Source organism: Saccopteryx leptura, chromosome 1 (assembly GCF_036850995.1).
Source record: "Saccopteryx leptura isolate mSacLep1 chromosome 1, mSacLep1_pri_phased_curated, whole genome shotgun sequence".
Taxonomy (NCBI): domain Eukaryota; kingdom Metazoa; phylum Chordata; class Mammalia; order Chiroptera; family Emballonuridae; genus Saccopteryx; species Saccopteryx leptura.
Window position 1 is genome coordinate 317,197,664 of NC_089503.1, and position 27,179 is coordinate 317,224,842.

At 45.8% G+C, this 27,179-nt stretch overlaps 1 protein-coding gene across 18 annotated transcripts in view; it reads left to right on the forward strand.

Annotated features, from left to right (window-relative positions):
- The window catches only part of PPARA (peroxisome proliferator activated receptor alpha), a 69,882-nt gene that overhangs the window by 35,078 nt on the left and 7,625 nt on the right, over positions 1-27,179 (forward strand). For 6 of the 18 annotated variants that reach the window (XM_066358682.1, XM_066358666.1, XM_066358663.1 and 3 more), the window contains 6 exons: positions 3,426-3,516; positions 4,802-5,049; positions 11,551-11,711; positions 14,464-14,602; positions 15,275-15,477; positions 24,105-24,552. In XM_066358682.1, the coding sequence (XP_066214779.1) occupies positions 4,842-5,049; positions 11,551-11,711; positions 14,464-14,602; positions 15,275-15,477; positions 24,105-24,552 (1,159 nt within the window). In that variant the 5' untranslated portion in view covers positions 3,426-3,516; positions 4,802-4,841. Of the gene's footprint in view, positions 1-850; positions 926-3,094; positions 3,215-3,425; positions 3,517-4,507; positions 4,678-4,801; positions 5,050-11,550; positions 11,712-14,463; positions 14,603-15,274; positions 15,478-24,104; positions 24,553-27,179 lie in introns of those variants that run through there. The other 12 variants (XM_066358669.1, XM_066358665.1, XM_066358664.1 and 9 more) reach the window with 4 other exon arrangements.

The following is a 27,179-nucleotide window of genomic DNA, read 5'->3' on the forward strand; positions in this document are numbered from 1 at the left end:
GTAAATCAGTCAATGAAGTCTTACCAGGCTTAATTTAGCAAAATAAAATATAAATAGGTTTCTATGAGATGGCATGACTTATTAAAAGCGACAATCTGACAGGGTTTTACAATATAACAAATTGGGATTGGTTGCAATAAGATACTTGTAGCCAAGTGAAATCTAATATCTGTAACCATTTATCTAGACCCTGTGAGCTAAAAAAAAAATACAAGTGTAAAGATTCAAGTCCAATTGTATTTGTTCTTTTTGTCAAGTATCTGATCCCAAGCATGGAACAATGTTTGATGGTTGGGACAGTAGTATCCAGCTGTTATTTGATATTTAACTTCAGAAAGTGTTTATGAAATTCTATTAAATCACCTTGGGAGACAAAGCTGAGTAAGGCACAGTGACGCCTTCGGAAGCCCACTGTGAAAGGGATCGCTCCTCAGTCTCTTTATTCCTATCAGATGGTGGAACTTCTTTATTTTCTTCAAAGCACCTCATTGATTTTATCGTAGGACATTCCCCAGATTCTCTCTCTCTGCTGCTGCTTGTAAGGTAGAGAGTCAAACTGAGAGTCTGATCATGGCTTTGCACAGCTGTCTGTATTGAGTGCCTGCTGTGTGCAGGTCCGGTGCCCAAGCTGTGGGCGGCGCAGTCCTCTACCTGGGGATAAAGGCATCATTCAGCATCACCTCTGCTCCCAATTCCTGCTGAGTTGGGACTTTCTTCATTGTTAAGCTTAGATTTCCCCCACTCCCACCCCCTCTGGAATGCTTTGTGTTCTAGTCCCTGTGATGAGTATAGATCACTGCAAATTTCTGATCACTTCCCCAAGGTAGACGCACTCTGACTTCTGCTCCAGATACCCTTGGTTTTGTTGTCTTTGGAACGCTGACCGTGTGCCATGTTGCCATCCAGGTGCTAAGGCTGAGCCAAGGTGAGTCTCACAGACCTTCACCTACTTCTTGGTGGAATAGATGCTTTGTGTAACTACCACTGTGCCAGGCTTAGCGAAATATCAGGAATCGAATACGTGCTACATAGTACAGATTGTCCTGGATGGGAGGGGACAAAATTAGCAAAGCATCCCCTACCCTCCAGCTCTGGCAACACAGAGCGATGGTGACAGACAGGTACACAGTTCAGTTAGGGCTCTCCCAGGATTGGGCCCAAGGTGCGTGGGAACCAGAGAGTGCACCCAGCCCTCCTTGGCTTCACACTGCTAGCAACGCATTTTAGCCTGATCTTCCAAAACAAAAAATGCCTTAGTGTTAAAGGTTATCGATGGATGTTAAAATAGTTCGAGTGTCTTTACCTGCCCTGTGTTTAGATAGCATAAAACAGTAATAGAACTTTCTCCCTCTCTCCCTCCTTCTTTTCTTTATTATTTTTTCTTCTTTTATTTTTCTTTAAGGTTCTATAGTTTTTGTATACCCTACTTCATAGTTCTCAAAGGAATATTTTGATGGATAAATGATCATTCACTAAAACGTAAAAATAGTATTCACATCTGAGTTTGTGGTTCACATCTGAGTTTCTGACATACCGGAGGCAGCTCTAACGTTTAAATTGGATGGACTCAGAAAAAAAAAATGCATTAAGGATCCCCGTGGGTCTCGGGTTCGGGAAGAGTGACAGGGCTCCATGGAACATCACACCTTTGCTGGAACCAGGGACAGAAGCTGAGCCTTCTCAACACCCCCTGTGCTCCCTCTACCTCAGCTCTGGGAGAGCTCTCCCTGCTGGAGGTTGAAGACCTATTTAAGCTTTATTTGCATTCCAGTTGTTTCTCAAGACATTCTGTCTTGCCTCCTTGGCCAGATCCAGAGCTGCTGAGAAAAGCCATCCTTTGTCACACCACTTGATCCCTTCAAAGCACTTGGGCACAGGACACAGCACTGCTGCTCTCCCTCCATGGACTGGGAAGTAGCATGTTGTATGGACATTAGACAGACAGCTCGTGTCTCCCTGTGATATTTCTGCACCCCGAGCAGAAGTGACGGCAGTTAGGGGAGAGCCTGGGAGCCAGGACTTGTCCGGAACCACGGGGCAGGCGGTCGCTGTGTGCCTGTGCTGCTGTACTCTCCACCTGGGAACCCATTCATTCCTTACCTGCTCTGGTGGAAAGCATGAGGGGCTGGTGTGTTCAGTGATGTGTGTGAAAGCCAGTCCTTGGGCCAGAGTCAGGAAGGCATTGCCTCACTCTGCGAGAGGCTTTAGCTTGTCTAGCTCTTCATCCGCGGTAAGACCCATATGTGTCCAACCAGTCCTCGGGTGTGCTTTGAAAGCATCTGAAAAGTAAAACAATAAGATCTCAAAACATTCAAACTCTTAGAATGCAGTGGCAAGGAACCTAACATTGTCTTATTAGTCTAAGATCAGTCCCTCCTGTTCCGATGCTCCTGGCTGGACAAGGGGGGTGTTTGCAGAAAACAGAGGCTGCTGACCATGTGCATCGTCCATCGCGTGGTCACAGCATCCCCCTGCCCCCCATAACGCAGCCCCCAGCTGGCTAGCTGGCAGTTGCTAGGCTGAATAGCATGGTTTGTAGGTTAGGACCCCCATTTTGAACATTTTGTTCATGGTAAAAAATATCGCAAGTGATGTTTACCCTTTATCTTGCCGTTTGAAGACATCTTCCTTCAGATAGAATGCTGAATACCATATGGTAGAGGAAGTGTGGATTCACAACCTGGCTTACATTCACCGGTCAACAGGGAAGGAAGGTCTTCTAAATTCTTTGGAAGGCAAATGGTTCTATTTATTTCTTCTTGTGTGTTGCTGTCCACAATGATAATTCATTGTCAGAACTCTAAGCATGAGGTGTGACTTTCACAAAAATGTGTGGATGGTACCCATTTTTCACTTCTAAAGGTAGTCAGGGCATCCTGCATCTTTGAGCTTCAGGCCACTGTTTGCTTTAAGCGAGGCTGAAATGTGAATTTTTTTACTCAGGCAACATTTGATGGGGTTACATTGTGGAGGGGTGGGTTATCAGATGATCCAGGAGCTCCATGGTCATGATGTGATGTGATGATGGCCACCTTGTGGTGAATCTGGCCACTGGTGACAGGGTCTGGTCCTCTCTACCCTGTGACCATTGCAGATGGGAAGCAATTCTGGAAGCTAAATGTCAGCTTGTCAGCCTCCTCTGGTGATGTGTGACTCGCCGGGCTCCCCAGGGGTAGATGTGCTGAAGTCACAGACCTGGAACGGTGCAGACGAGGTTTGGATCAGGCCGTGGGCAACACCACTAGTTGCCATTGAGGGGGGGCAGTGGCGATGGTGAAATCAGGTGGGAGATGGGTCACACAGGCCCAAAGGTGCTGGAGGTCATGGGAAGTGGTTTCAGTGTTTGAGCAAGAGGGCTGACTGCCCAACACGGGAAACACTGCTGCTTGACTTTGTCCCTGTGTTTGTTTGCTTGGCCACCACAGCAAAGGACTGCAGAGAAGGCCGCTTCAACAGCACACATACATTTCTCCATGGTTCCGGAGGCCGGAAGTCCAAGATCCAAGTGTCAGCAAGGTCTGGTTTCTCTAGAGGCCTCTCTCCTTGCTTGCGGGTGGCCACCTTCTCGCTTTGTCCTCGTGTGCATCAGCTGATGTCTTTGCGTGTCCCAATTTTTTCTCTCCTTATAAGGACATAAGTCGGCTCAGGTGAGGGCCCACTCTGAAGACCTCATTTAATGTGGTCACCTCCTTATTATCTCCAAAGACGGCCAGGTTCTGAGGTTCTGGGGCTAGGGCTAGGGCTGCAGCCCATGAATTTGAGGGATGCAGTTCAGCTCATCACAGTCCCCACAGGGAGAATGTCCTTTTGCTGTGAGATGAAGTTGTCTAGCTTTGTTGGGGAATCACCTATTTAGATGTTTTAAAACTATGATATGTTTGTTACTGCACAATCATTTCTTAGGAGTACATGCAGGAGTGACCCCAAAGGCACCGGGGAGGAACATATATAGTATATACAGTATGTGTGCTGACTGCTTGTCCCTCCCACTGTCCCTGTGCCCGCAGCCTGAGCCACACTGGCTGCTTATTCCTAGAAGGTACTAACTGGTGCCTTTGCGCTTGCTGTTTGATTTGCTAGAGCATTCTGCCCCTAGACATCTGCACAGCTCACAGTTCCATCAGTTCTTTTCTTTTTAAGTTGTATTTATTTATTGATTTGAGAGTGTGTGTGGAAGGGAGAGAGAGAGAGAGAGAGAGAGAGGCATCAATTTGTTATTCCACTTATTTATGATTTCATTGGTTTATTCTTGTATGTGCCCTGACTGGGATTGAACCCGCAACCTTGGTGTATTGGGACAATGCTCTAACCAACTGACCTACCCATCCAGGGCCTTTATCCCTTCTGGTTCCCTCATCTGTGAGGCTGTCCCCAGCCTGCCATGCAGAGCAGAGTCCATTTCCCATCCACTCTTCCTGCGTCATCGACTCACCATCTGACATGCCGTCTATGTGTCTGTTTATTTGTTCACCGTCTGTGTTCCAGGAAAGCAGGGACTTTGTCCACCACTCTCTTGTCTACCTCAGACACAGCAGGCTGAGCTCAGCAGGCAGTGTGGTTCAGTGATGAATGACTGTGTCCTGGCCTGGTTGGCGATGGCGCCTTAAAGATTTTGTGTTTAAAGGTTTTCATTTTTTCTCAGCATGCTTATCAAGACTTGGAAGCCGAGACAAGAGGGTAAACAGTGTTAGCTGTTAGATTATGAACTCCCAGATGTCTGTACTGATAAATGACGTGTTTATTAAAGGTCCACCGGGGTTCTTCTGTGTCGGTTTCACTGATGACTTCTCTCTCCTCCTAGTGGGTTGGCCGCAGCTGTGACCCGAAGCCACCAAGCCAAGATGGTGGACACGGAAAGCCCGGTGTGCCCCCTCTTCCCACTCGAGGCAGGTGACCTGGAGAGCCCGTTGTCTGAAGAATTCCTACAGGAAATGGGAAGCATCCAAGAAATTCCTCAATCCATTGGTGAGGACAGCTCTGGAAGCTTCAGTTTTACGGAATACCCATACTTAGGAAGCGGTCCAGGATCAGATGGCTCTGTCATTACAGGTAAGTGTGCTGTTTCCAAAAAGCTCTATTTAGAGATATCTTTCCTGCAGAGAAAACTGTTCTCTTTGGCTAGAGAAGGAGTCACGTGTCTCTGCAAAGACTTCTTTTTTTTCTTAACATGTTTGTTAATTTTCTGCTCCTCTCCTACTGTATAACCTCCATTAGGACAGGGACTTTTTGCTTACTGCTATATTCTTAGTGCGTAGAATAGTTCTTGATAAAATAGATGAAGTAATATTTTTTTGTTTTTTTTTAGATTTCATTTATTCATTTTAGAGAGAGTAGACAGAGAGAGAGAGAGAGAGAGAGAGAAAGGGGGAGGAGCAGAAAGCATCAACTCCCATATGTGCCTTGACCAGGCAAGCCCTGAGTTTTGAACTGGCGACCTCAGCATTCCAGGTCGACGCTTTACCCATTGCGCCACCATAGGTCAGGCTGCAATGACTTCTGTAAGCCTACTTTTTCCCTATCCTCTATTTCATTTTATTTAAAATTGAGTTTATTGCGGTGACATTGGTTCACAAAATCATATAGGTTTGAAATGCACAACTCAGCAATGCATCATCTGCAGGCTGCATGGTGTGCCCATCGCCCCAAGCAAAGTCCCTTTCTGTCCCCATCTTTCCCCCACCCCCTACCACCTCCACCTAGCCCCACCTCCCTTTCCCTCTGGCTTTCGCCACACTCCACATTGTTGACCGTGTCTGTGTGTTAGCAGATGTGTCTTTTAGCTAATCCCTTCACCTTCTTTCATCTGCTGCCCCTTCCCCCTCCCCTCTGACAGCTGTCCATCTGATCCCTGTGACTCTGCCTCTGTTTCTATTTTGTTCATCAGTTTACTGTGTTCATTAGATTCCTCCTTTAAGTGAGATCACGTGGTATCTGTCTTGCTCTGTCTGGCTTATCCATCCTGCATTTCTTTAAAGCAGAGACTCCTATTGTAATAAAGATAGGACTCCTTTTTTTAAAATCTGGAAGTGTATAGGAACCATCTCCCACTTCCTGCGTTAAGACCAAGGCAGGTAAAAATAAAACACGGGGTCTGCTCAGGGAACCTGTGGCATCGGTGGGAAAGAAAACATCCTGAAACACTCCATCCTTCCAGGCAGTGTTGAGGGCAGCCCAGGATGACGCAGTGTGAACGAGACTCCATCTGGGCTGGACTTGACTACAGGATGCTTCCTGGCAGAAGTGGGTCTTGGGTCAGGACCGAAGACAGTGGATACTTAGATGAGCCAAGAAGGGCAGCTTGCAGTTGGGAACGAGGTGTGTGTGTGTGTGTGTGTGTGGTTTCCGACTCTGAGTGCAGAAAACAGGGAGGGGCTCTCCTGGGGAGCTGAGAGAAGGTTCCTCTTGACCACGTTTGGTAGAAGGTCTCAGGGTTCTTTCATTTTCCCAGCTCCTCTTGTGTTGAGTTCTGGGCCTGGAGCATGTTTCCCCCAATTGCTGGTCTTCTTACCCATTCCTGCTCCTGGAAGATGGTTTTTATGACTGTGTGTGGAAGGGAGCATTTACACAGCTGAAAGCAGAGCAAATGGATGAAACCTGTGTGCAGAAGGCAGTCGGAAGTGTGTGTATTCTGAACCCAGTGTGCCTGCTGGGAACAGAAGCTGTTGATAAGGAGGCATGCATGAGGATCTGACTGTATAGCCCGGTATGTGTGATAGCAAAGAATAGGGAAAAGGACGTGGAGCAATCTTTAGCCCATTTTAATTTATTTATTTATCTTAATTTTTATTTACTGATTGATTTTAGAGAGAGAGGAAGAAGGAGAGGAAGCGAGAGAGAAAGAGAAACATCAATTTGTTGTTCTACTTATCCGTGCATTTCTTGGTTGATTCTCATAATGTGCCCTGACTGGGGATCGAACCTCTGACCTCGGTGCACCAGGACGATGCTTTATCCACTGAGCCACTCCGCCAAGGCTGGACCTGGCTCATTTTTAAACTGAGTTGCTTGTTTCCTTACCGTTGACTGTTGTGAGTTATCTGTATATTCTGGATCTAAGTACTTTGTTAGGTATGTGATTTATAATTTTTTTCTCCAAGTCTATGTGATTTGTCTTTTCTTCCTCTTAACAGTGTCTTTCAAAAAGCATGAAGTCAGCCCTGGCTGATTGCTCAGTGGATAGAGCGTCAGCCCAGCATATGGACATCCTGGGTTTGATTCCTAGTCAGGGCACACAAGAGAAGCGACCATCTGCTTCTCTCCTCCTCCCTCTCCCCCTTCTCTCCCTCTTCACCTCCCACAGCCAGTGACTCGTTTGATTTGAGTGTCAGCCCCAGACACTGAGGATAGCTCTGTTGATTTGAACATTGGCCCCAGATGGTGTTGCCGGGTAGATCCCAGTTTGGGCGCAATCAGGAGTCTGCCTCCCTATCTCCCCTTCTCTCACTTAGAAAGAAATGAAAAGAAAAAAAAGAAAAAGGATGAAGTCCTTAATTTCCATGAAGTCTGATTTATCAGTGCTGTTTTCTTTCATGGACCATGCTTTTTGTGTCATATCTAAGAAATCTTTTTCTAACCCGCAGTCACTTCTAGAAGTTTTCTATTTTTAGGTTTATGTTGATGTCTAGATTTCATTGTTAATTTTTATGTATAATGTATGCATATGTAATTGTTTTAGCGCCATTTATTAAAAAGTCTACACTCTCCACTAAATTACCTTTGTACCTTTGTCAAGCACCAACTGATCATAGGTGTGTGGGTCTATTTCTGGATTCTCTATTCTGTTCCTTTGGTATATGTGTCTCATTTGATACCAACACCACAGATTCCTGATTACTTGATAATAAGGTCTGAAGTCAAGGAGCATAAGTCCTCAACTTTTTCTTTTCTGAAGATGTTTGAGTATCCTAGGTCATTTTCAGAGAATCAATTTGTCAATTGATACCAAAGAAGCTGCTGACATTTTGATTGGGATTGGTTTCAATCTGTAGATCAACATGGGAAGAACTGACATTGTTAACAATACTGAGTCTTCTGAGCCATGAACTTATTATTCCATTTATTCTAGGTCTTTAATTTCTCTCAACAGTGTTTTGTAGCATGTAGTCTACAGGTCTTTCACATTTTTTGGTCAGATTTATTGCTATGTGTTTCATATTTTTTTATGCTATTGTAAATGGTATTTTTCAGATTTCAATTTCTGATCATTTGTTGCTATTTATAAAAATATAGTTGATTTATGAATATTGATTTTGTATCCTGCACCATTGTTAAGCTTTTTAATTTGTTCTAGTAGTTTTGTATACATTCTTTAGGATTTTCCACACAGACAATTATGTCACCTGTACATAAAGACATTTTTACTTCTTCCTTTCAATCTGGATGCCTATTATTGCGCTGTTTAGAAGCTCCAGTACAACACTGAATAGACATGAAACCTTGCCTTGTTCCTGATCTTAGAGGAAAAGCATTCAGTCATTTGCCACTAAGAATATTGTTAGCTATAGTTTTTTATCGATGTTCTTTGTCAAGTTGAAGAAGTTCCCTTCTAATTCTAGATTTCTTTGAATTTTTATCAAGAATTGAGGTTGGATTTTTTCCAACACTTTTCATGCATCAAGATGTCAAATTTTCTTTTTTAGTTTGTTAATAAAGTGAATTACATTGTTTGATTTTCAAAGGTTGTGACAACCTTGCATTCCCAGGATAAATCCTGCTTGGTCATCACATATTATCTGCTTTATAAATTGTGGATTTTACTTGCTAGCATTTAGTAAGAATTTTTGTGTTCATGTGCATGAGGTATATTGATTCTAGTTTTCTTTTATTGTAGTCTTTGTCTGGTTTTGGTATCAAATCAAGGCTGGCCTCATGGATGAGTTAGAAAGTGTTCCCTCCTCTTTAGTTTTCTGGATGTATTTCTGTAGAGTTGATTTTTTTTTTTTGTATTTTTTTTTTTGTTTTGTATTTTTCTGAAGTTGGAAACGGGGAGAGACAGTCAGACAGACTCCCGCATGCGCCCGACTGGGATCCACCCGGCACGCCCACCAGGGGCTACGCTCTGCCCACCAGGAGGCGATGCTCTGCCCATCCTGGGCATTGCTATGTTGCGACCAGAGCCACTCTAGCACCTGAGGCAGAGGCCACAGAGCCATCCCCAGCGCCCAGGCCATCTTTGCTCCAATGGAGCCTTAGCTGCGGGAGGGGAAGAGAGAGACAGAGAGGAAGGAGAGGGGGAGGGGTGGAGAAGCAGATGGGCGCCTCTCCTGTGTGCCCTGGCAGGGAATCAAACCCGGGACTTCTGCACGCCAGGCCGATGCTCTACCACTGAGCCAACTGGCCAGGGCTATGTAGAGTTGATTTTATTTCTTCCTCAAATGCTTGGTAGATTTCACAGGTGAAACTCTAGTCTTTTTTTTTTTCCTTCTCCAATCTTCTTTCTTTCTATGTTTGATTTTTGATAGTTTATTTTGCATATGGCTCATTCTAGCCTCCTCCTCTTGCTTAGCTATGCCCTCCCGCCCCACAGGTGGGAAACTGGCTCCCACCACCCACCCTTCATTTAATTAATTGTTTATTTCTAGGTACATATGTAGTGGTTTCAGAAGTATTAACCCATCCCCATCAGCTACCTTATCAGCTAACGTCCAGAGCTTATGTCAGCTCCCTTTGCCTGTAGTCTCAGACTCCATTCATTTCCAAAGCTCCGTAGGTCAGGTCCGTCTGACCTCCTTCAGTGACTTTGTTCATACATATGTAATATAGTTCAACATCAAGGTTCACTCTGTACTGCAAAGTTCTGTGGGTTTTTTAGTGCATAGAATCGTGCATCTACTGTTACATTTTCACATGGATAGTTTCATAACCTCCAAAAAAGCCCTTTTGCTTCTGGTCTTCAACCCTGCCCTCCCCACCCTCACCCCCCACCCCCAGAAACTGATCTTTTTACTGTCTCTGTAGTTCTGCCTTTCCTGGAATGCCAGGTGTTCAGTATTGTGTAGTATGTAGTGGCCTTTTCAGATTGGCTTTCCGTCTAGCCATTTGCCTATTGAAGGGCTTCTTGGTTGCTTCTGACTTGGGCAATGATGAATAAAGCCACAGTAAATATTCATGCTTGGTTTCTGTGGACATAAGTTTTCAAATTACTTGGGTAAATATCTAGGAATGTGACTCCTATAAGACTTCTGCTTATAGGAAACCACCCAACCATCCTCCAAAGTGGCTGAATCATTCTGCATTCCCATCAGCAGTGACCAAGAGTTCCTGTTGCTCTACATCCTCCTCAGCAATTGGTATTGTCAGTATATTGGATTTTAGCCATTCTAATAAATTTATAGTGATGTTCTCATCATTGTTTTAATTCATGATTTCTTAATGACCAGTGATGTGGCGCATCTTTTTATATGCTTACTGGTAATCTTTACATCTTCTTTCCTTTCTTTTTTTTGTTTTTAAATTCAGTGAGTGGAGGAGAGGCAGAGACAGACTCCCGCATGTGCCCAACCAGGATCCACCCAGAAAGCCCATTAGGGGGCGATGCTGTGCCCATTAGGGGCATTGCTCCATTGCTCAGCAACAGAGCTCTTCTTAGTGTTTGAGGCAGAGGCCATGGAGCCATCCTCAGCACCTGGGGCCAACTCGCTCCAGTTGAGCTATGGCTGCAGGAGAGAGAGAGAAAGAGAAAGAGAGTTAGAGAGAAAGGAGGGGGAGGAGTAGAGAAGCAGATGGGTGCTTCTCCTATATGCCCTGACTGGGAATCGAACTGGGGACATCCACATGCCAGATGGATGCTGTACCACTTAGCCAACCAGCCATAGCTTCTACATCTTCTTTCTTTAGTGAGGTGTCTATGTAGATCTTTTCCCATTGTTTAAATGAGTTGTCTTATTATTGTTAACTTTTAAGTCTAATTTGTATATTTGGCTTATAAAATCTTATCAGATATGCGCGCCTTGCAAATACTTTCCCCCAGTCTGTGTCTTGTCTTTTCATTTTTTTAATTTTTTAATTTAATTAATTGTGTTTACATAGTTTCTAATGTTGCCCCAAATGCATCCCCCTCCCCCTTGTCTTTGCATTTTCTTAACAGCGTTTTTTTGTAGAGCAGAAATTTTAAGAAAGTCCAACATATTTTTTTCTTTCATGGATGATGCTTTTGGCATTGCCCACGTGGGTTTTTATATGCATTCTGGAGCCATTTACTGAGTGAACGGTGGCAGAAGAGCTGGAAGGAAGCAGACAAAGGCACAGGTTTGGTAGGATGAGTCAAGTGCTGGGGCTCACAGGGATCTGTGAGACAGCCAGGTCTACGGGTCCAGGTCCCCGGGACAGCACAGCAGACGTTTTGGAGATGCCCACATGATGCGAGGTGTAGGAGCACAGAACGGGGTGAACAGCCCAGGACAGGGCAGACTCAGGCTGGGAGCTCTGACCACCAGCTGGTGCCCCCTCTCACTAAACACCTCACACGTGAAATCATACCCTCGTAAGCCTGATTTACACATAGACTGAGGATGCTTTCCAAATTCACTGGTCTTTCCCGTCTGTTTTCAGACACCCTTTCGCCAGCTTCGAGTCCGTCATCAGTCACTTATCCTGTGGTCCCTGGTAGTGCTGATGAGTCTTCTAGCCCAGCCTTGAACATTGAGTGCAGAATCTGTGGGGACAAAGCCTCGGGCTACCACTACGGGGTTCACGCGTGTGAAGGCTGCAAGGTACAGTGGGCGCTGGAGGAGGAAATGGGGGGTCTGCTTCAGGGACTACGTGTGGTTCCTCTTACTTGATACACCAACGTTTGTTGTTACAAAAATAGGTCTACAGAAAGCCATGGATAACAAACTGACCCAAGTAACAGGTTAATTTCTCTCTTCAGAGAGTCTTCCCTGGCAGATTGCCGGCCTGTACTTTGTGAATACCTTAGAGAAGAGTGTTCTTTAAAGGCAAATAAAGCACATGAAGGGTGATCCCTTCATTTGGATATGAAGTCAGAGAGCTTTGACCCAGGTTCTCGCTCATTCTCACCAGCATGTCAGGGAGGGCGGTGGTTCTCACAGGATCGGGGATGCACATTGTCTTGCTTAGAGGCCCGCAGCACATGCCCGGTGACAACCAAACCTAGTGCTCCCGACCCCTCCTGCGCATTGGAGGTCTCCACCCTAACCACAAGCACCCTGGTGCTTACCCCTCATCCTCATGCTAGCTCAGCCAGATTGCTACACACATGTGACCCAGGGCCAGGGGTGCAGGAGGTCAGGCTATCTCCGGCATCCTGCCCACTGGGTAACTGGCTCTTCTGGGACTTTCCAGGATAATAATAAGAAGGACGATGTCCTAATTGCTACCCTGAAGCTCCCACAGGATTGCATAGTGTTAGAATTATGGGCACATCTCGGGCTTGGCATTTCATGCCCATGATGCGTAGGAGAGCTAGTGATCTGAATATTGGTTCACATCAGAAGTCCCTTTCCTTGCACACGCTATATGCATTTACTAATTTCTGGAAATGCCACAGCCTCTAATGGTACTCTGCATATTCTGTATTCCCAAAATACCAACATCTTTCCTTGAACCAGCCTGGTGCACAGGTAGGACGGGCCAGGTGAGCCAGCCTGGTGTGCAGGTGGGACGGGCCAGGTGAGCCAGCCTGGTGTGCAGGTGGGACGGGCCAGGTGAGCCAGCCTGGTGTGCAGTTGGCACGGGCCAGGTGAGCCAGCCTGGTGTGCAGCTGGCACGGGCCAGGTGAGCCAGCCTGGTGTGCAGGTGGGACGGGCCAGGTGAGCCAGCCTGGTGTGCAGGTGGGACGGGCCAGGTGAGCCAGCCTGGTGTGCAGGTGGGATGGGCCAGGTGAGCCAGCCTGGTGTGCAGGTGGCACGAGCCAGGTGAGCCAGCCTGGTGTGCAGGTGGCACGGGCCAGGTGAGCCAGGATGTCTCTCTGCATCCTGACTTTTAAAATTCTCTCTTCTCACCCTTCCTCATAATCTCATATGTTCTTTGGCCATCCTGCTTTACAAACTTAGATAATTGATCCAGTGAAGATATGAGCCTTCTTCTTACATTCCCCTGGAAATTGCCGACCCCTCTTCTGTGGTCTAATTGGTCGTACTGTGCAAAAATGTGGAAGGATGATGGAAAGCAGAGAGAGAAAAAATACCAAATGTGAAAATGAACTGCTTCACAACCTTTCTAACCACATATCTTTTTAAATGCTACTTGTGAAGCAGCATTTTCTGTGTGGTAAAGTCACTTTTGTTTAGAATTTTTTAAATAAAATTTTATTTTAAGTGTAAATAAAGTTGTTTCTTACTGGATAAAGTTTAAGGTGCTTTTATAGAGCAAGAAAGTTGTTTATGTGAAGCCAACTTCCTTTTATCACATTTTATGACAATTTTTATCTCTTAGGGCATTAACATTCCGATACAAGAATTCCTGGAAAGTTTTTAGTCACAAATATAGCGAGTAGCCTGACCAGGTGGTGGCGCAGTGGATAGAGCATTGGACTGGGATGCCGAGGACCCAGGTTCAAGATCCTGAGGTCGCCAGCTTGAATGTGGGCTCATCTGGTTTGAGCAAAGCTCACTAGCTTAGACCCAAGGTTGCTGGCTCGAGCAAGGGGTTACTTGGTCTGCTGAAGGCCTGCGGTCAAGGCACATATGAGAAAGCAATCAATGAACAACTAAGGTGTCCAAAAAACTAATGATTGATGCTTCTTATCTCTCCGTTCCTGTCTGTCTGTCCCTGTCTGTCCCTCTCTCTGACTCTCTGTCTCTGTAAAAAAACAACAACAACAAAAACAAAACAACAAATATAGATAGACATATGAGAGGAAAGAGTTTACATTTGTATAAATTTTAGCAGGAGCCTGACCAGGCGGTGGCGCAGTGGATAGAGCGTTAGACTGGGATGCAGAGGACCCAGGTTCGAGACCCCGAGGTCGCCAGCTTGGGTGCGGGCTCACCTGGTTTGAGCAAAGCTAACCAGCTTGGACCCAAGGTCACTGGCTCGAGCAAGGGGTACTTGGTCTGCTGAAGGCCCACGGTCAAGGCACATATGAGAGAGCAATCAATGAACAACTAAGGTGTCTCAATGAAAAACTGATGATTGATGCTTCTCATCTCTCTTCGTTCCTGTCTGTCCCTGTCTATCCCTTTCTCTGACTTTCTTTGTCTCTGTAAAAAAAAAAAAAAAAAAAAATGAACAGGAGGACTAAGTAGCTCTTTGGGAGATTATAATTATGTCTTTCTGAGCCAGATGAGGACACTTTGAAATTACTCTGAATTTGGCCTCGTGTTCTTGTTTTTAATTTTACGTATAATGACATTAAAATTTTTCAGTTTGTCTTAATTATGTCAGACCTTTCAGAGCTATCTCTCTAAATTTAGTTCATTTTAAAAGAGATAACAAATGAACAACAAGGACCATGATAAAGCGATGGCATTGGTTTAATAAGCTCTAATGTGTATCTCACAGGGGTTCTTCCGGCGAACTATCCGACTGAAGCTGGTTTATGACAAATGCGACCGTAGCTGCAAGATTCAGAAAAAGAACCGAAATAAGTGCCAATATTGCCGTTTCCACAAGTGCCTTTCGGTTGGGATGTCCCATAATGGTAGGTAAGGTTGCCTACCTCACTTTCCCAGCCCATGCCTCAGTTTACCTTCCTTGTTGGGTTGGAATACACAGCATTTGGGAGTGAACGTGCCGCAACATTGAATACCCAAATCATTCCATAACTGTAATAAACCTAAGAAAGTAAAAGTCTCGGATAGCTGAGACCTGGCACAGCCCTCGGTGTTCCTGTTAGAAACCTCAAACGGTAGGACATTAATATAATAAAACTTTAAAACCCATTGTGTATCGCTGGGATATTGTGATGTTCACAGCAGACATGGGAAGCTTGTGTTGTTTTAAGCATCGTATGCTGTTGTGAATTTAATTGTGTTTTAATCACACTCCAAATGCACTGGCAACAGGAGGCAACCATGAGCCCACCCTACTAATGAAATGATTGATGCTGTTGTCTTTTCATTTTTACCTTTGGAAAAGGGCCCGAGATTAAGGGAATTTGAGTTTTATTTCCATCTCTCCGAAGTAGAAAACTGAATAGAATTGAGAGGTGGGTTTGACCTTATACATGGATTTTCATTCAGAGTCTGACACACGTGCAGAGTTTCTGTGCCACGGTGGTCAGCCCCGGTTCACGCTGCTGCTGCTGCTTTGTTCACTTCTCTTTCTTCCCCATTATTCTATTTCTCCCCTCCACCTCCACCCCCACCCCCAGCAATCCGTTTTGGACGCATGCCGAGGTCTGAAAAAGCAAAATTAAAAGCAGAAATCCTTACATGTGAGCATGACGTAGGAGATTCCGAGACGGCAGATCTCAAATCTCTTGCCAAGAGAATTTATGAGGCTTACCTGAAGAACTTCAACATGAACAAGGTCAAGGCGCGAGTCATCCTCGCGGGAAAAACCAGCAACAACCCGGTACGTGTCTTTGTGGAGTTTATTTTCAAGTCTGGAATGTCCCCCTGCCATCATGTCAGCTAGAGTCCTAGAGAAGGATTGAGAAAACAGGTTTTACATGTTGGGAAAATACTGTGTGTCCCCAAGGCAGCCAAGAGACAATGGAATTGAAGTATTTCATTTGGAGACTCTAAAACAAATGTAACTTAACAGCAGCTCCTATCTCCTGAGTTTAATCTACCCCAGAACTCTCCTAGCGACCAAGTTATGATAATGACTATGTAATTAATACATCTCCCCCCCCCAAAATAAAAGCAGTCTAGTTAATAGCTACGAGATTTTAGGGTCATTTCTGAAGTGCATTTAAAAAAATTATTTTATTGATTGATTTTAGAGAGACAGAGAGAGGAAGTGGGGTGGGGGACTGTGGGAAGCATTCATTTGTTGTTCCTCTTAGTTGTATGGTCATTGCTGGCTTTCTAACTGGGGATCGAACCTGCAAACCTTGGTGTTTTGGGATGACACTCTAACCAACTAAGCTAACCAGGCCAGACCCTGAGTGCATTTAAAAAAAAAAAAAATCCTCATTTTAATACCATAAAATGAAACCATTCACTTCCTACTCAAAATGTGTTCTTGAACTCTTTCTACCAAAAAAGCTCCATCCTCTTTGACCTCCCCTGCCAGACACACATATACATTCCTTTTCTTCAATAACAGGGCCATGACATCTCAGGCTTAGAAAGGGTGGTTTGTTTACAGAAACTTGACTGTCTTTTTGGACAGTTCTGTGTCTTTCCACGAGCCTTCGTGAGTAGTGCCCCTTGGGGACCCCAAGCACTTCGCCACCTGCCTAGCCTGGTGTCATCCTGCCCTTACCCCATCGGGACCCAACCAAGTCTGTCTCCATTATAGAATGAATTTCAGAGCCTCTTTCCAAGAGGGAGGTATGGCCTGAAGTTGACAAATAAAGATATTTGGCATTTTCCTCTGTGCCTGGTGAAACAGGTTTCATTTGTGCTAATGAATAGCTTGAAGTAATCCTTACTGGGAATTACAATCTGGAATTTCTAGTCAACAGGAAAATAAAGTATTTCACAAGCTCCTTATTCTCACGAAGGAACCAAACCTCTTTTTTTTTTTTTTAATTAAGTCTGAATTCTTCAGTGGCTTCTCCAATTAAATAGGCTGAGACATTTTAGGAGAGTTCAAGCGAACTTGGTTCAACTGGAGAAGCCACACCCTCGCCACAGGCAGCCCCAGAGGCGTGTCCACATTAGACCGTTGCTGGATCACCTGTGTGAAAGCAAAGTACCTTGTAACTTTGAATTTCTATCCAGAAAATGATTAGTAAGTGTCGTCCAGAATTAGAGGGACCAAGAATTCTTATTTCTTTCAGATCTTTTTGTTTTTTAAGACTTGATTTATTCATTTTAGAGAAAAAGAGAGACAAGGGGGAGAGAGAGAGAATGAAGGGGGAGGAGCAGGAAGCATCAACTCCCATATGTGCCTTAACCAGGCAAACCCAGGGCCTCGAACTAGCAACCTCAGTGTTCCAGGTTGATGCCCTATCCACGGTGCCATCACAGGTCAGGCTTTCACATCTTTTTAGATCTTTCTGAAATCTCTTTCTCCCTTGGATTTTCAGAATTTAAAGCAAACATAAAAGTGATCTTTCCTCTTAATCCAACACTTGTTGGGTATTAATCTGATTTCCATGGAGTGTCCTGGATGGCCTGCTGAGATCTACACTTCTTAGGAACCCCCTTTACCCTCAGCCAGAGCCGATGACAGCTGGGCAGCTGGTTCCTGTTGCAGAAGAATCTGTATTTTGGTCTTAGGAAGATAAATAATAGACCAGTAGTCCGTCATTGTGGCGGACACATGGGATTTGGTATAGTGTAGCCGGCACCAGCTCCTGCTCTGGACCTGCTAACCACAGCGCCCAGGAGTTGCTCACTGTGGTCACATGGTTTGCTTTGAGGCAGGCTCCTTCGTACCCCATGTCCTCTCTGTGTGGGAGGCATCACCCTTCTCCTGTCCCCATGGAGCCCCCGGAGCTCCAACACAGGTACAGCCTCTGCCTTTCTACCTGTGCTCAGTCTGGAGGAGGAGCTGATGGGTAGCACGCCCACCGTCACTACCTGCGTATCTTCCAGAGCCCTGGTTTTGTTGCTGCAGTGGACATTGAAGAACACAGCCTGCATCTTTTACATGGTTTAGAAAGCAGTTCAGTGTATGGGTGGGAAATCTGGGGAGACCAAACTTATCCTCTACTGGGGAGACCAAATTTATCCTGACCTGTCCACCTTGACCTGTGCTCAGTGACCTAGTACGCAGTAACTTCTCACATAAGTTCCAACCCAGGATGTTGTGACAGCCCTCACTGATGCTCCGTGACACTGGAATGGGCCAGGGAAGCGGATTCTGTTTCTCAAATTCCCAAATCATGGCTGTTTGGAGAGGATGTGTCTAACGTTAATGGAGCTTCAGGGACTCCAGCCCACCAGGGGTGTGCTGTCAGGGTGGGGGGATCATGAGTTTGTCTAGACCAGTGGTAGTCAACCTAGTCCCTACCACCCACTAGTGGGCATTCAGCTTTCATGGTGGGCGGTAGCGGAGCAATCAAAGTATAAATAAAAAGATAGATTTAACTATAGTAAGTTGTTTTATAAAGATTTATTTTTGCCAAACTTAGCAAAAATCTGACATAAAGTACTTGGTAAGTAATTATTATTATATGCTTTAACTTGCTGTAACTCAGCTTTATAAATTTTATAAAGTAAAGTTACTTCCCTACTTTATAAATCACCATTACTGTGGAACCGGTGGGTGGTTAGAAAATTTTACTACTAATAGAGATACAAAAGTGGGCGGTAGGTATAAAAAGTTGACTACCCCTGGTCTAGACTGTAAACAGGTTTATTCATACAAACTGAACTTGTGCAGGGGGTGGGGGTGCAGGCAGGCATTGACTCTGGAGCAAGTTGGGACTGCTTTGCCATCACTCAGGGATGGGCTCCTTTCCCTCCCCACCCTCAGCCCAGGAGACGCCCCTTGCAGGGCCCAGGAAAGGGCACAGAGCTCCTGACCTGTCACCCAGACTTGGCCCCTGTGTACTGGGCAGATTTTTAATTTGAAAGCAGGCTCTACCTTGCTACAAGGGGGAGCTGAACTGATCCTTGCACTAGGCCACTCCTTTGTCTGTGAAAAGCACTTCTGTGGCTTGTGGGTTGGCTGAAGCAAAGACCTAAGCTTGACCTGGAACCCACTTGGATGGTAGGTGGACCAGGAAGGGCGATGCTGAAGGACTCAGGGGCAAGGGACAGAGAGAGGATCTCAGGGAGGAAGGGATCTGCTTGGAAGCCATGTAGATTGAGCCGCTTTGGGGAAAGATGGTGTTAGCTGAGGGAGATGGGTGGTGGGGTGGACGGCCAATGACTGTTTCCACCTGAACACAGATAGGTTTGAGCCCATGAGATTTCACAATGGTGGGTCTCAAAATGAGCAGGGCCCTTCACTGGCAGGTCACAGCCAGTCAGGGCACTCGCTGCCCCTTGATTTGAGGCTGACAGAGACAGAAATCTCACTGAGGAACCAGAGGAACATAGTTCCCTCTGTACATGGCTTCCAATGGATGTGAGGGCGATCTGGCTGCGACATCTGTCACCCCATTGATCGCCAGGGTTGATTTGGCTGATCTGGCTGGCTAGGCGGGTGTCCCCTTCCTCCCTCACCGCTCCATGTGCGTCCCTCCCGAAGCTGCGTGCTTGGTCAAAGAGGACGACCTTCCCCGCTAGAGGAGAGGACCGTTCTTCGGTCAAGGGTATACGAGTAGCTGCGCTCCCCTGCTAGAACCTCCAAACAAGTCTCAAGCTCCAAAAGACGTGCTTCCCAGAGTGCTTTGAAAAGGTAATGACCTGGTCAGTGAGGTGTGAGGGATGTCATGCTTTTTAAGGAAGCAGCATGCAGTTGAGATTGTGGGGAACTTTAGAGTGAATGCCTTTCTTCTGATGTCTGCTTCCGGCAGCTAAGGGCTCAGGCCCTGGCATGCAGGTGCTTGGGCACACACACACGTTCATATACATACACACTTGTGCACACATATTTGTACATACATGCACAAACTCACACACACATGTACTCATTCATACACACACATACACACATACACACACATGAATGCACTCATTCATGCACACTCACATACACACATGTGGACAGTCATGCACATACATGCACTCATATTCATGCACACATACTCATGCAATCACACATGCACACATGTGGACATTCATGCACAAACACATGCACTCATTTACACATGCTCTCACGTGCAGACAGGTGCACATACTTGCACACTCACATTTGCACACATGGACACATGCACTCATACTCATGCATGCTCTCACATGCACGCCCATGCACTCTCACATGCACACACATGAACACATGCACACTCACATACATGCACTCATGTTCTCGCACACCCATGCACTTGCACATACACACACGTGACACTTGTGGACACTCGCATGCACACTCATACATCTACATTCAAACATACACAATCACACACTCACATATATGCACAGCCACACATGCACACTCATGTACTTTCACAATGCATACTCACACACACACACATGCACACTCATATATGCTCCCATCCACAGTCAAACAAGCACACTTATGCACTCTCACACATGCACACTCACTCTCACTTAGGCTTAACTGCTTCTGATTTTAGTAGCTGGCTCATCTCTGAAAACTGGGCCAGGGCACTTCGTTAAAAAAGCAACAACTCTTTAGCACAGACCGTTTAGACATCAACAATTTAGAATATAATGTGACAGCTAAATAATTCTGCTTTGTAAATGTCACAAATGTATTAGGACTCTATTCAGTTCAAGTGAAGGGGACAGCATATGTCTATTTCAAGGATTCCTGTATTGCTCAGATTTGTTGGGGATTGTCTTTATTTTATTTATTTTTTTTTTTTTTTACAGAAACAGAGAGAGAGTCAGAGAGAGGGATAGACAGGAATGGAGAGAGATGAGAAGCATCAATCAGTTTTTCGTTGTGGCACTTCATTGTTCATTGATTGCTTTCTCAGTGTGCCTTGACCACGGGCCTTCAGCAGACCGAGTAACCCCTTGCTCAAGCCAGCGACCTTGGGTCCAAGCTGGTGAGCTTTGCTCAAACCAGATGAGCCCGTGCTCAAGCTGGTGACCTTGGGGTCTCGAACCTGGGTCCTCCGCATTCCTGTCCGACGCTCTATCCTCTGCGCCACCACCTGGTCAGGCGGGGGGGGGGGGATTGTCTTTAGAGTCTTTGAATATCTTCAGTTATGGAAAATGTTTATCTTCTGAGAATGTAATTGAATTTTAGCCAAAACTGTAAGTCATTTGCAGCCAGCCTGGTATATTGACTGAGTTACACAGAATAAAGTGTCTTATTAGAGGGAAAAAAATGAAGTCGACTAATTTTTGACATGTGGCTGAGAACAGGTTCTAACACTAGTTGTGAAAGAGGGATTCCTACATTCTCAATGTTTCAGTATCTTTGGGGTGAGGCTCCCAGCACCCTCCTGGACTAGCTCTGCTGCTTAGACACGGCACCATGTGGCATTCTCTTCCTGCAATAGTATGCACACTACTTAAGTTGTCTTTAGACTGAAAAAGACTTGCCTGACCAGTGGTGGTGCAGTCGATACAGCGTCGGCCTGGGATGCTAAAGACCCATGTTCGAAACCCCAGGGTTGCTGGGTTGAGTGCGAGCTCATCAAGTATGAGTACTGGCTCTCTGGCTTGAGTGTGGGTTAACTGGCTTGAACAGTGTCATCTACATGATCTTGGGGTCACTGACTTTGGGCACAGAGGTCACTGGCTTGAGCAAAGGGTCACTGGCTCAGCTTGAGTGCCCCCACTCCCCCGATCAAGGCACATATGAGAAGCAGTCAGTGAACAACTAAGGTGCTGCAACTAAGAGTTGATGCTTCCATTTCTCTCTTCACCTTCTCTCTCTCTTCCTCTCTGTCTCCGCCTCTCTCTCTCTCAAGAAAGAGAAAAACAGACTTAATATTTTATACTGTTTCTAAAAATGTATAGTAAAATCTAATAACCAAATGCTCATTAAATAATTTCATTCAAAGCAATTCTACCAATAATTCACATATTTTTTTTCTAAAAGATGGTACTGCCTAACTTTTCATAGAAAATGCTGTTTAAATGCATTTTGGAGATAGATTGTCATAAGTAATATCATAACACACACAGGACAGCATTGGGTGTGAACAGTAATGCACGTGAGCTGGGAGCCTGCTGGTCTTGTGATTTCCGGGGTCACTGGACAGCATTCTGCCTAGAACTGTTTAAAATCTTTACACCATGCTTTATTTATTCATTTTAAATGACCACCTATAGTGTCAGATGCATTCATATTCAGACAAGTATAAAAGGCACGTTCCAGAGTAAAACATCAGATGCATCGATTTTTTAAAAACAGTCTTATAAGGAATGTTTATCAGTAAAGTTTGGCAAATTTTCAAGTGTTTTAGCTACAGCCTCTCTCTAGTTTTAATAAACATTGGCTTCTTGATGTTACTACTCGTTTTGAGTTCAGGTGGTTTCCAAGTTGGCCAGTTAACCAGGCCTGCCTTCTAAAAATCCAAGTGATGATTTTATAAAAATTAAAAAAGTATTTGTTACCATTTAAACCCCGCTTTGCAAGAGTATGTTTCCCATAAAACTTGTCTGGGGCTGGCCCCTCGGGCATGCATTCTGTTTCCTGGCCCTCTGCTCCTGGGGTTTGGGGGACACGGTGAGGCAGAACGCTAAGCTGTTTTCTTGAAATTCGTAATCATTTATGAACAAAGGACCCCCCTATTTTCATTTTGTACTGGGCTTGTGCTAGTTCTGTGGAGTGCTACCGAGAAAAAGATGCATTCTGTGATCAAACGCTTTGGGAACCACGCTCGCCCTACATGCATATTGTGAGGATTCACAGACCACATGCATGTTGCAAACTCTGGGAGGCCTGCTTCCTTGAACTCACGGTTTCTCAAATTTTTTTTTGACCATGGAATTTAAAAAAAGAAAACACTTTTGTTTTTTCCCTCCTGCTGAATGTACTTTAAAAAGCCAGTGATTTGAATACAGTCAAGGTGGCTTAATAATCTATTTTCTGGAATTGAGGGATACAGCCATCTATCCTTTGAAAACATTACTGTTGTCCATCCTGTGAATGTTAGCACCTTAATGCCACGTTCCCACCCCACCCTCAGCTGAGTTCCCACCCCACCCTCAGCTGACTTCCTTCTCAAAGTAGTGGTGGTGGTCTGGCTGCATTTTACAATCTCTGGAGAGAGGCAGTTTCCGTCTCCCTCTGTCACTCTTGAGATCCTTCGGAATTGGGCCTTATGTTTTGTTTCAGAGAATGTTTTTACCTATTCATGGTTATTTAAAAAACTATGCCCCCTTGCCTCAGATGTGGAATCAGGTTATTTTGTCTCAATGCTATAGTGCACATTCTAATTCTGTTTAAGCATTTCAAAGGCAGCCACTGGGACCATCCCAGCACATCCACCGCTCCGCTCGGGACAGCCAAAGTGGTGCTGCAGATGGTTTGGGGCCGTGACTTCTCCAGGTGCTCTTGTGAGCCCCAAAACAGGGAACACGTCCAGCCGTGGGTCCAGAAACCTTGTGGCAATGTGTTCCGCCCACTAGCGGTGACCCTTAAAGTCACACGCTGCTCACATACTCTCTCTATGTACTTTAGCGGATAGTGCCTTCGCCACTGCTCTGTGCACCCACTTGGCATAAATCCTGGCCATTGGGGGTCTGGTGCCCATTCTCCTGATCCTTACCAGATAGGTGTGCCCTTCTAAGCATGATGACTTCAAAATCCCATGGACAACCATCTCTTCTCTCCTCCACAGGGTCGTTATAAAGTGCGGGATCAGTGGGTTTGAGAGCAAATGGCATGAGGGTATGGAGCTTGCTGCCACAGTATGTGTCACTTGTTTTGGAACTAGGAGCTCTGACGTGGGTTCCAGTCTTGTGCGTAGGGAAGTGAGCATTCTCTGAGGCTTTTCCAGTCTGCCCCCAGAGAGTGTGGCTGGGACGGTGCTTATGTGCTTATTTCTACACAAGTGCCATTCTCCCGAGTTGTATATACTCACACGCCAGATTAGCTCATTCAACAATCAGTGAGATGATGACAGTTGTCTATAAAAGTTCATAAAATGGTAAAATTAAGAATGATTGTAATGAAGGCTACTTAGTTGTGTTTAGGAGTTCAGATAATGTTATAAACTACTAAAAGTGCTTTGCTGATAGTCTGTGGTTAACTTTATCATCAAAATCAGTACTTCACTTTCTTAGCAGTGAAGCCTCCCTGCCCTCCACCTCCAGTGTCAGGCAGTGTTAGTATCTTGCTGATTTCAGCTGTTTGCTCCCTAAGGAGACCCTATGGAGGTCTCCGTGTCCCTACCAATGTTGGGGTTCTTTAAGGAGGAAGACTGTGTTTTGTACACACTTTGATTCTCCATGTGGTTTGAATACAGTGGCTACTCACCAGTTCCATTGGCTATTGGGAGGACAGCTTGTCACCAATCACCTGACTTACCACAGTGCCTTTCTCTGCAGCCTTTCGTCATACATGACATGGAGACATTGTGTATGGCCGAGAAGACACTGGTGGCCAAGTTGGTGGCCAACGGCATCCAGAACAAAGAGGCAGAAGTCCGCATCTTCCACTGCTGCCAGTGCACGTCCGTGGAGACTGTCACGGAGCTCACGGAGTTCGCCAAGTCCATCCCTGGCTTTGCAAACTTGGACTTGAACGACCAAGTCACATTGCTGAAATACGGCGTTTATGAGGCCATATTCGCCATGCTGTCTTCTGTGATGAATAAAGACGGGATGCTGGTGGCGTATGGAAGTGGCTTCATCACACGTGAATTCCTGAAAAGCCTGAGGAAGCCGTTCTGCGACCTCATGGAACCTAAGTTTGATTTCGCCATGAAGTTCAATGCCCTGGAACTGGACGACAGTGACATTTCTCTTTTTGTGGCTGCTATCATTTGCTGCGGAGGTAAGTTATCATTGTAGGCTGCTGGTGCCATGTCCCTTAGGCACCAGCAGAAGGATTGGCAGTGGTAAATTCAACAGAAGCAACGCCGCAATGGAGTGGGCACTGGCCGGGGCAGGGAGGGCGTCAGCCCCTGCATCGCCACCGACTAGGAGCAAGTTGAGAGTTGATACCAATACCGACCGTATCGTATTATGTATGTATATGTAATGTGCATTATGTTATGTTTATTTTTAAATAGTGTATTGTTTTATTCATCTATATTTATATATATTCTATTTATAAATAGAATATAACATAAACATGTCAAGTAGTATGTCAGGAATGGTTGATAATCATAGCGTCATGTGAAGAACAGTGTATAATATGATACAGTCATGTGCCGCATAACTTTTTAGTCAGCAAGGGACCACATACCATGGTGGTCCCGCTGAAAAATCCCCACCTCCTGGTGAGGCTGTAGCTTTGTAATGTGGCAGCATGGTGCCGTCAGCACACGCCTGTGGCAGTGCTGGTGCAGACATATGTACGAGCAGACAGGCATGTAGCTGCATGATACGTGCAGGTACGTACAGTATGTAATAGTAGGTGATGGTAGTGAACGACTGTGACTGGTTTATGGGCTTACTACGTACTTACTATACTGTACTTTCTATCGTCATTTTACTTACAAAAAGAAAGAGTTTGTGGTGACCCAGAGGCTGTATTACGCCGGCGGCAGCCTCACACAGCTCACGTTTGTGTGTCTCCCGACGGCATCACCCCCTCTTGTGTGGCTGTGTGCAGTAACCTGCCGTGCAGCCTGGCAGCCCAGCAGCCCAGCAGCCCCAGGCTGCTGCACAGAGTCAAGTGGGGCAGCAGGCGGCACCCTCTCAGTGTATGAAGGCTCTTGGGATGTGCACATGAGGACGAAATCGCCTAATGACGGGTCTCTCGGAAACGGTGCATGACTATATGTTATAATTATATTATTATAATGTTATAGCTACGGTATTCTACAGAGTGCCATATACGTGTCAGAACAGTCGTGGTCACTATTGGCAAGTTGACGCTGTTTCATAGTGAAAGTGTCAGTAGCTTGTTGGCAGCGGCTGCAGATTGCTTCGCTGAAGGAAATCATCCCGGGGAGGGGGACGGGGGAAGCTGGGCTCTGCGGCCCTTGATTTCTGGCTCAGTATCACATACCCTTCAGTAGCACTGTCTCGGGTCTAAGAAGGTCATTCCCCTACTGTTGAGTTCGTTCATCGTACCCAGCCTTAGGGGAGACTGATGGGGCGCCTGTCCCCACCAACTCCTGGAAGCTGTGCTGTCCACTTGATGGGTTCACTTGCAGAACTGAGGCTGCCTCCACTGCCCAGAGTCCATCAGGGGTGCTGGCTGAGGACTGCCCGCCCCATGAGGCCTGTCCCTGTTACTGCCCAGCTGGGCAGCCGGGTGGGTGGAGGCAATCCTTACGTTCTGGCAAAAAGTGTAAAACGGCCAGTGAGCTGTGCATGATCCATCATTGTTCGTTGGACGTTTGGGGTGTGTGTTATGGGTACAGAGCAGTTGAAGAGTTACTTATAAGCACTGTGACCACAGTTTCATAAAGAAATGATAACCATGTATCAATTCAGTATAGAAGAATGCCTGGTGAGATATACCTTAGACCTGTATGATGGGGTTAACATTATCGGGTGTTCACTTCATTTTTGTGTGTGTGTTTCTGTTTAAAATGTTAATAGTTACAGTTAACCCTTGAACAACATAGGTTTCAACTACATAGGCCCACTTTCACTCAGAAATTTTTTTAGTAAATATACAGTTGATCTACACAGGCTTTGTATCTACAGACTCTTCTAGCCATGTAGTCAAGCAGTTGGGAATCTGCGGAGGAGAAGGCTGAATGTCTGCACTGATCAGTGCCATTTCATATGAGGCATGTAAGCACCTGTGTCTTTCGGGCTGCAGGGGCTGCCAGAACCAGTCCCCCAGAGATACCCTGGGACTACAGTTAAGTTTGGGGGGGTAGTCAAAAGTTAGATGTGTATTTTCGATGGCCCAGGGGTCAGTGCTCCTAACCTCTGCATTGTTCAAGGGTAATCTGTGTATTTTACAACCAAAAAAAGAAAAAGTTCTACATCATGAGCAGCACTTTTGAAAATTGTAGTGAATGAGGCTTTAAACTGCCGATTGAATATGGGTTGCGAGGCAGTAGGGGGTGTATTTTCTGGACCAAGCGCAGGACGCCTGGTTGGTGGGAACTGTGACCCGTCCCGCACCAGCCCTCCCGCTGTGGGTCCCAGCGTCCTCTCCCGCTGGCATCTGTCCTCCATGTCTACCTCACTTTGCTTGCCTCCACCTGATCCACGTTGGGACGTACCTGTAACCTGTCACAGTGCTCCCCATGGCCAGACCCAGGTCTCACATGATCACTGTCCTGGAACCTTGCTGAAAAGCTCAAAACCAAGTATCTAGGCCCTGGCCGGTTGGCTCAGCGGTAGAGCGTCGGCCTGGCGTGAGGAAGACCTGGGTTCGATTCCCAGCCAGGGCACATAGGAGAAGCTCCCATTTGCTTCTCCACCACCCCCCCTCCTTCCTCTCTGTCTCTCTCTTCCCCTCCTGCAGCCAAGGCTCCATTGGAGCAAAGA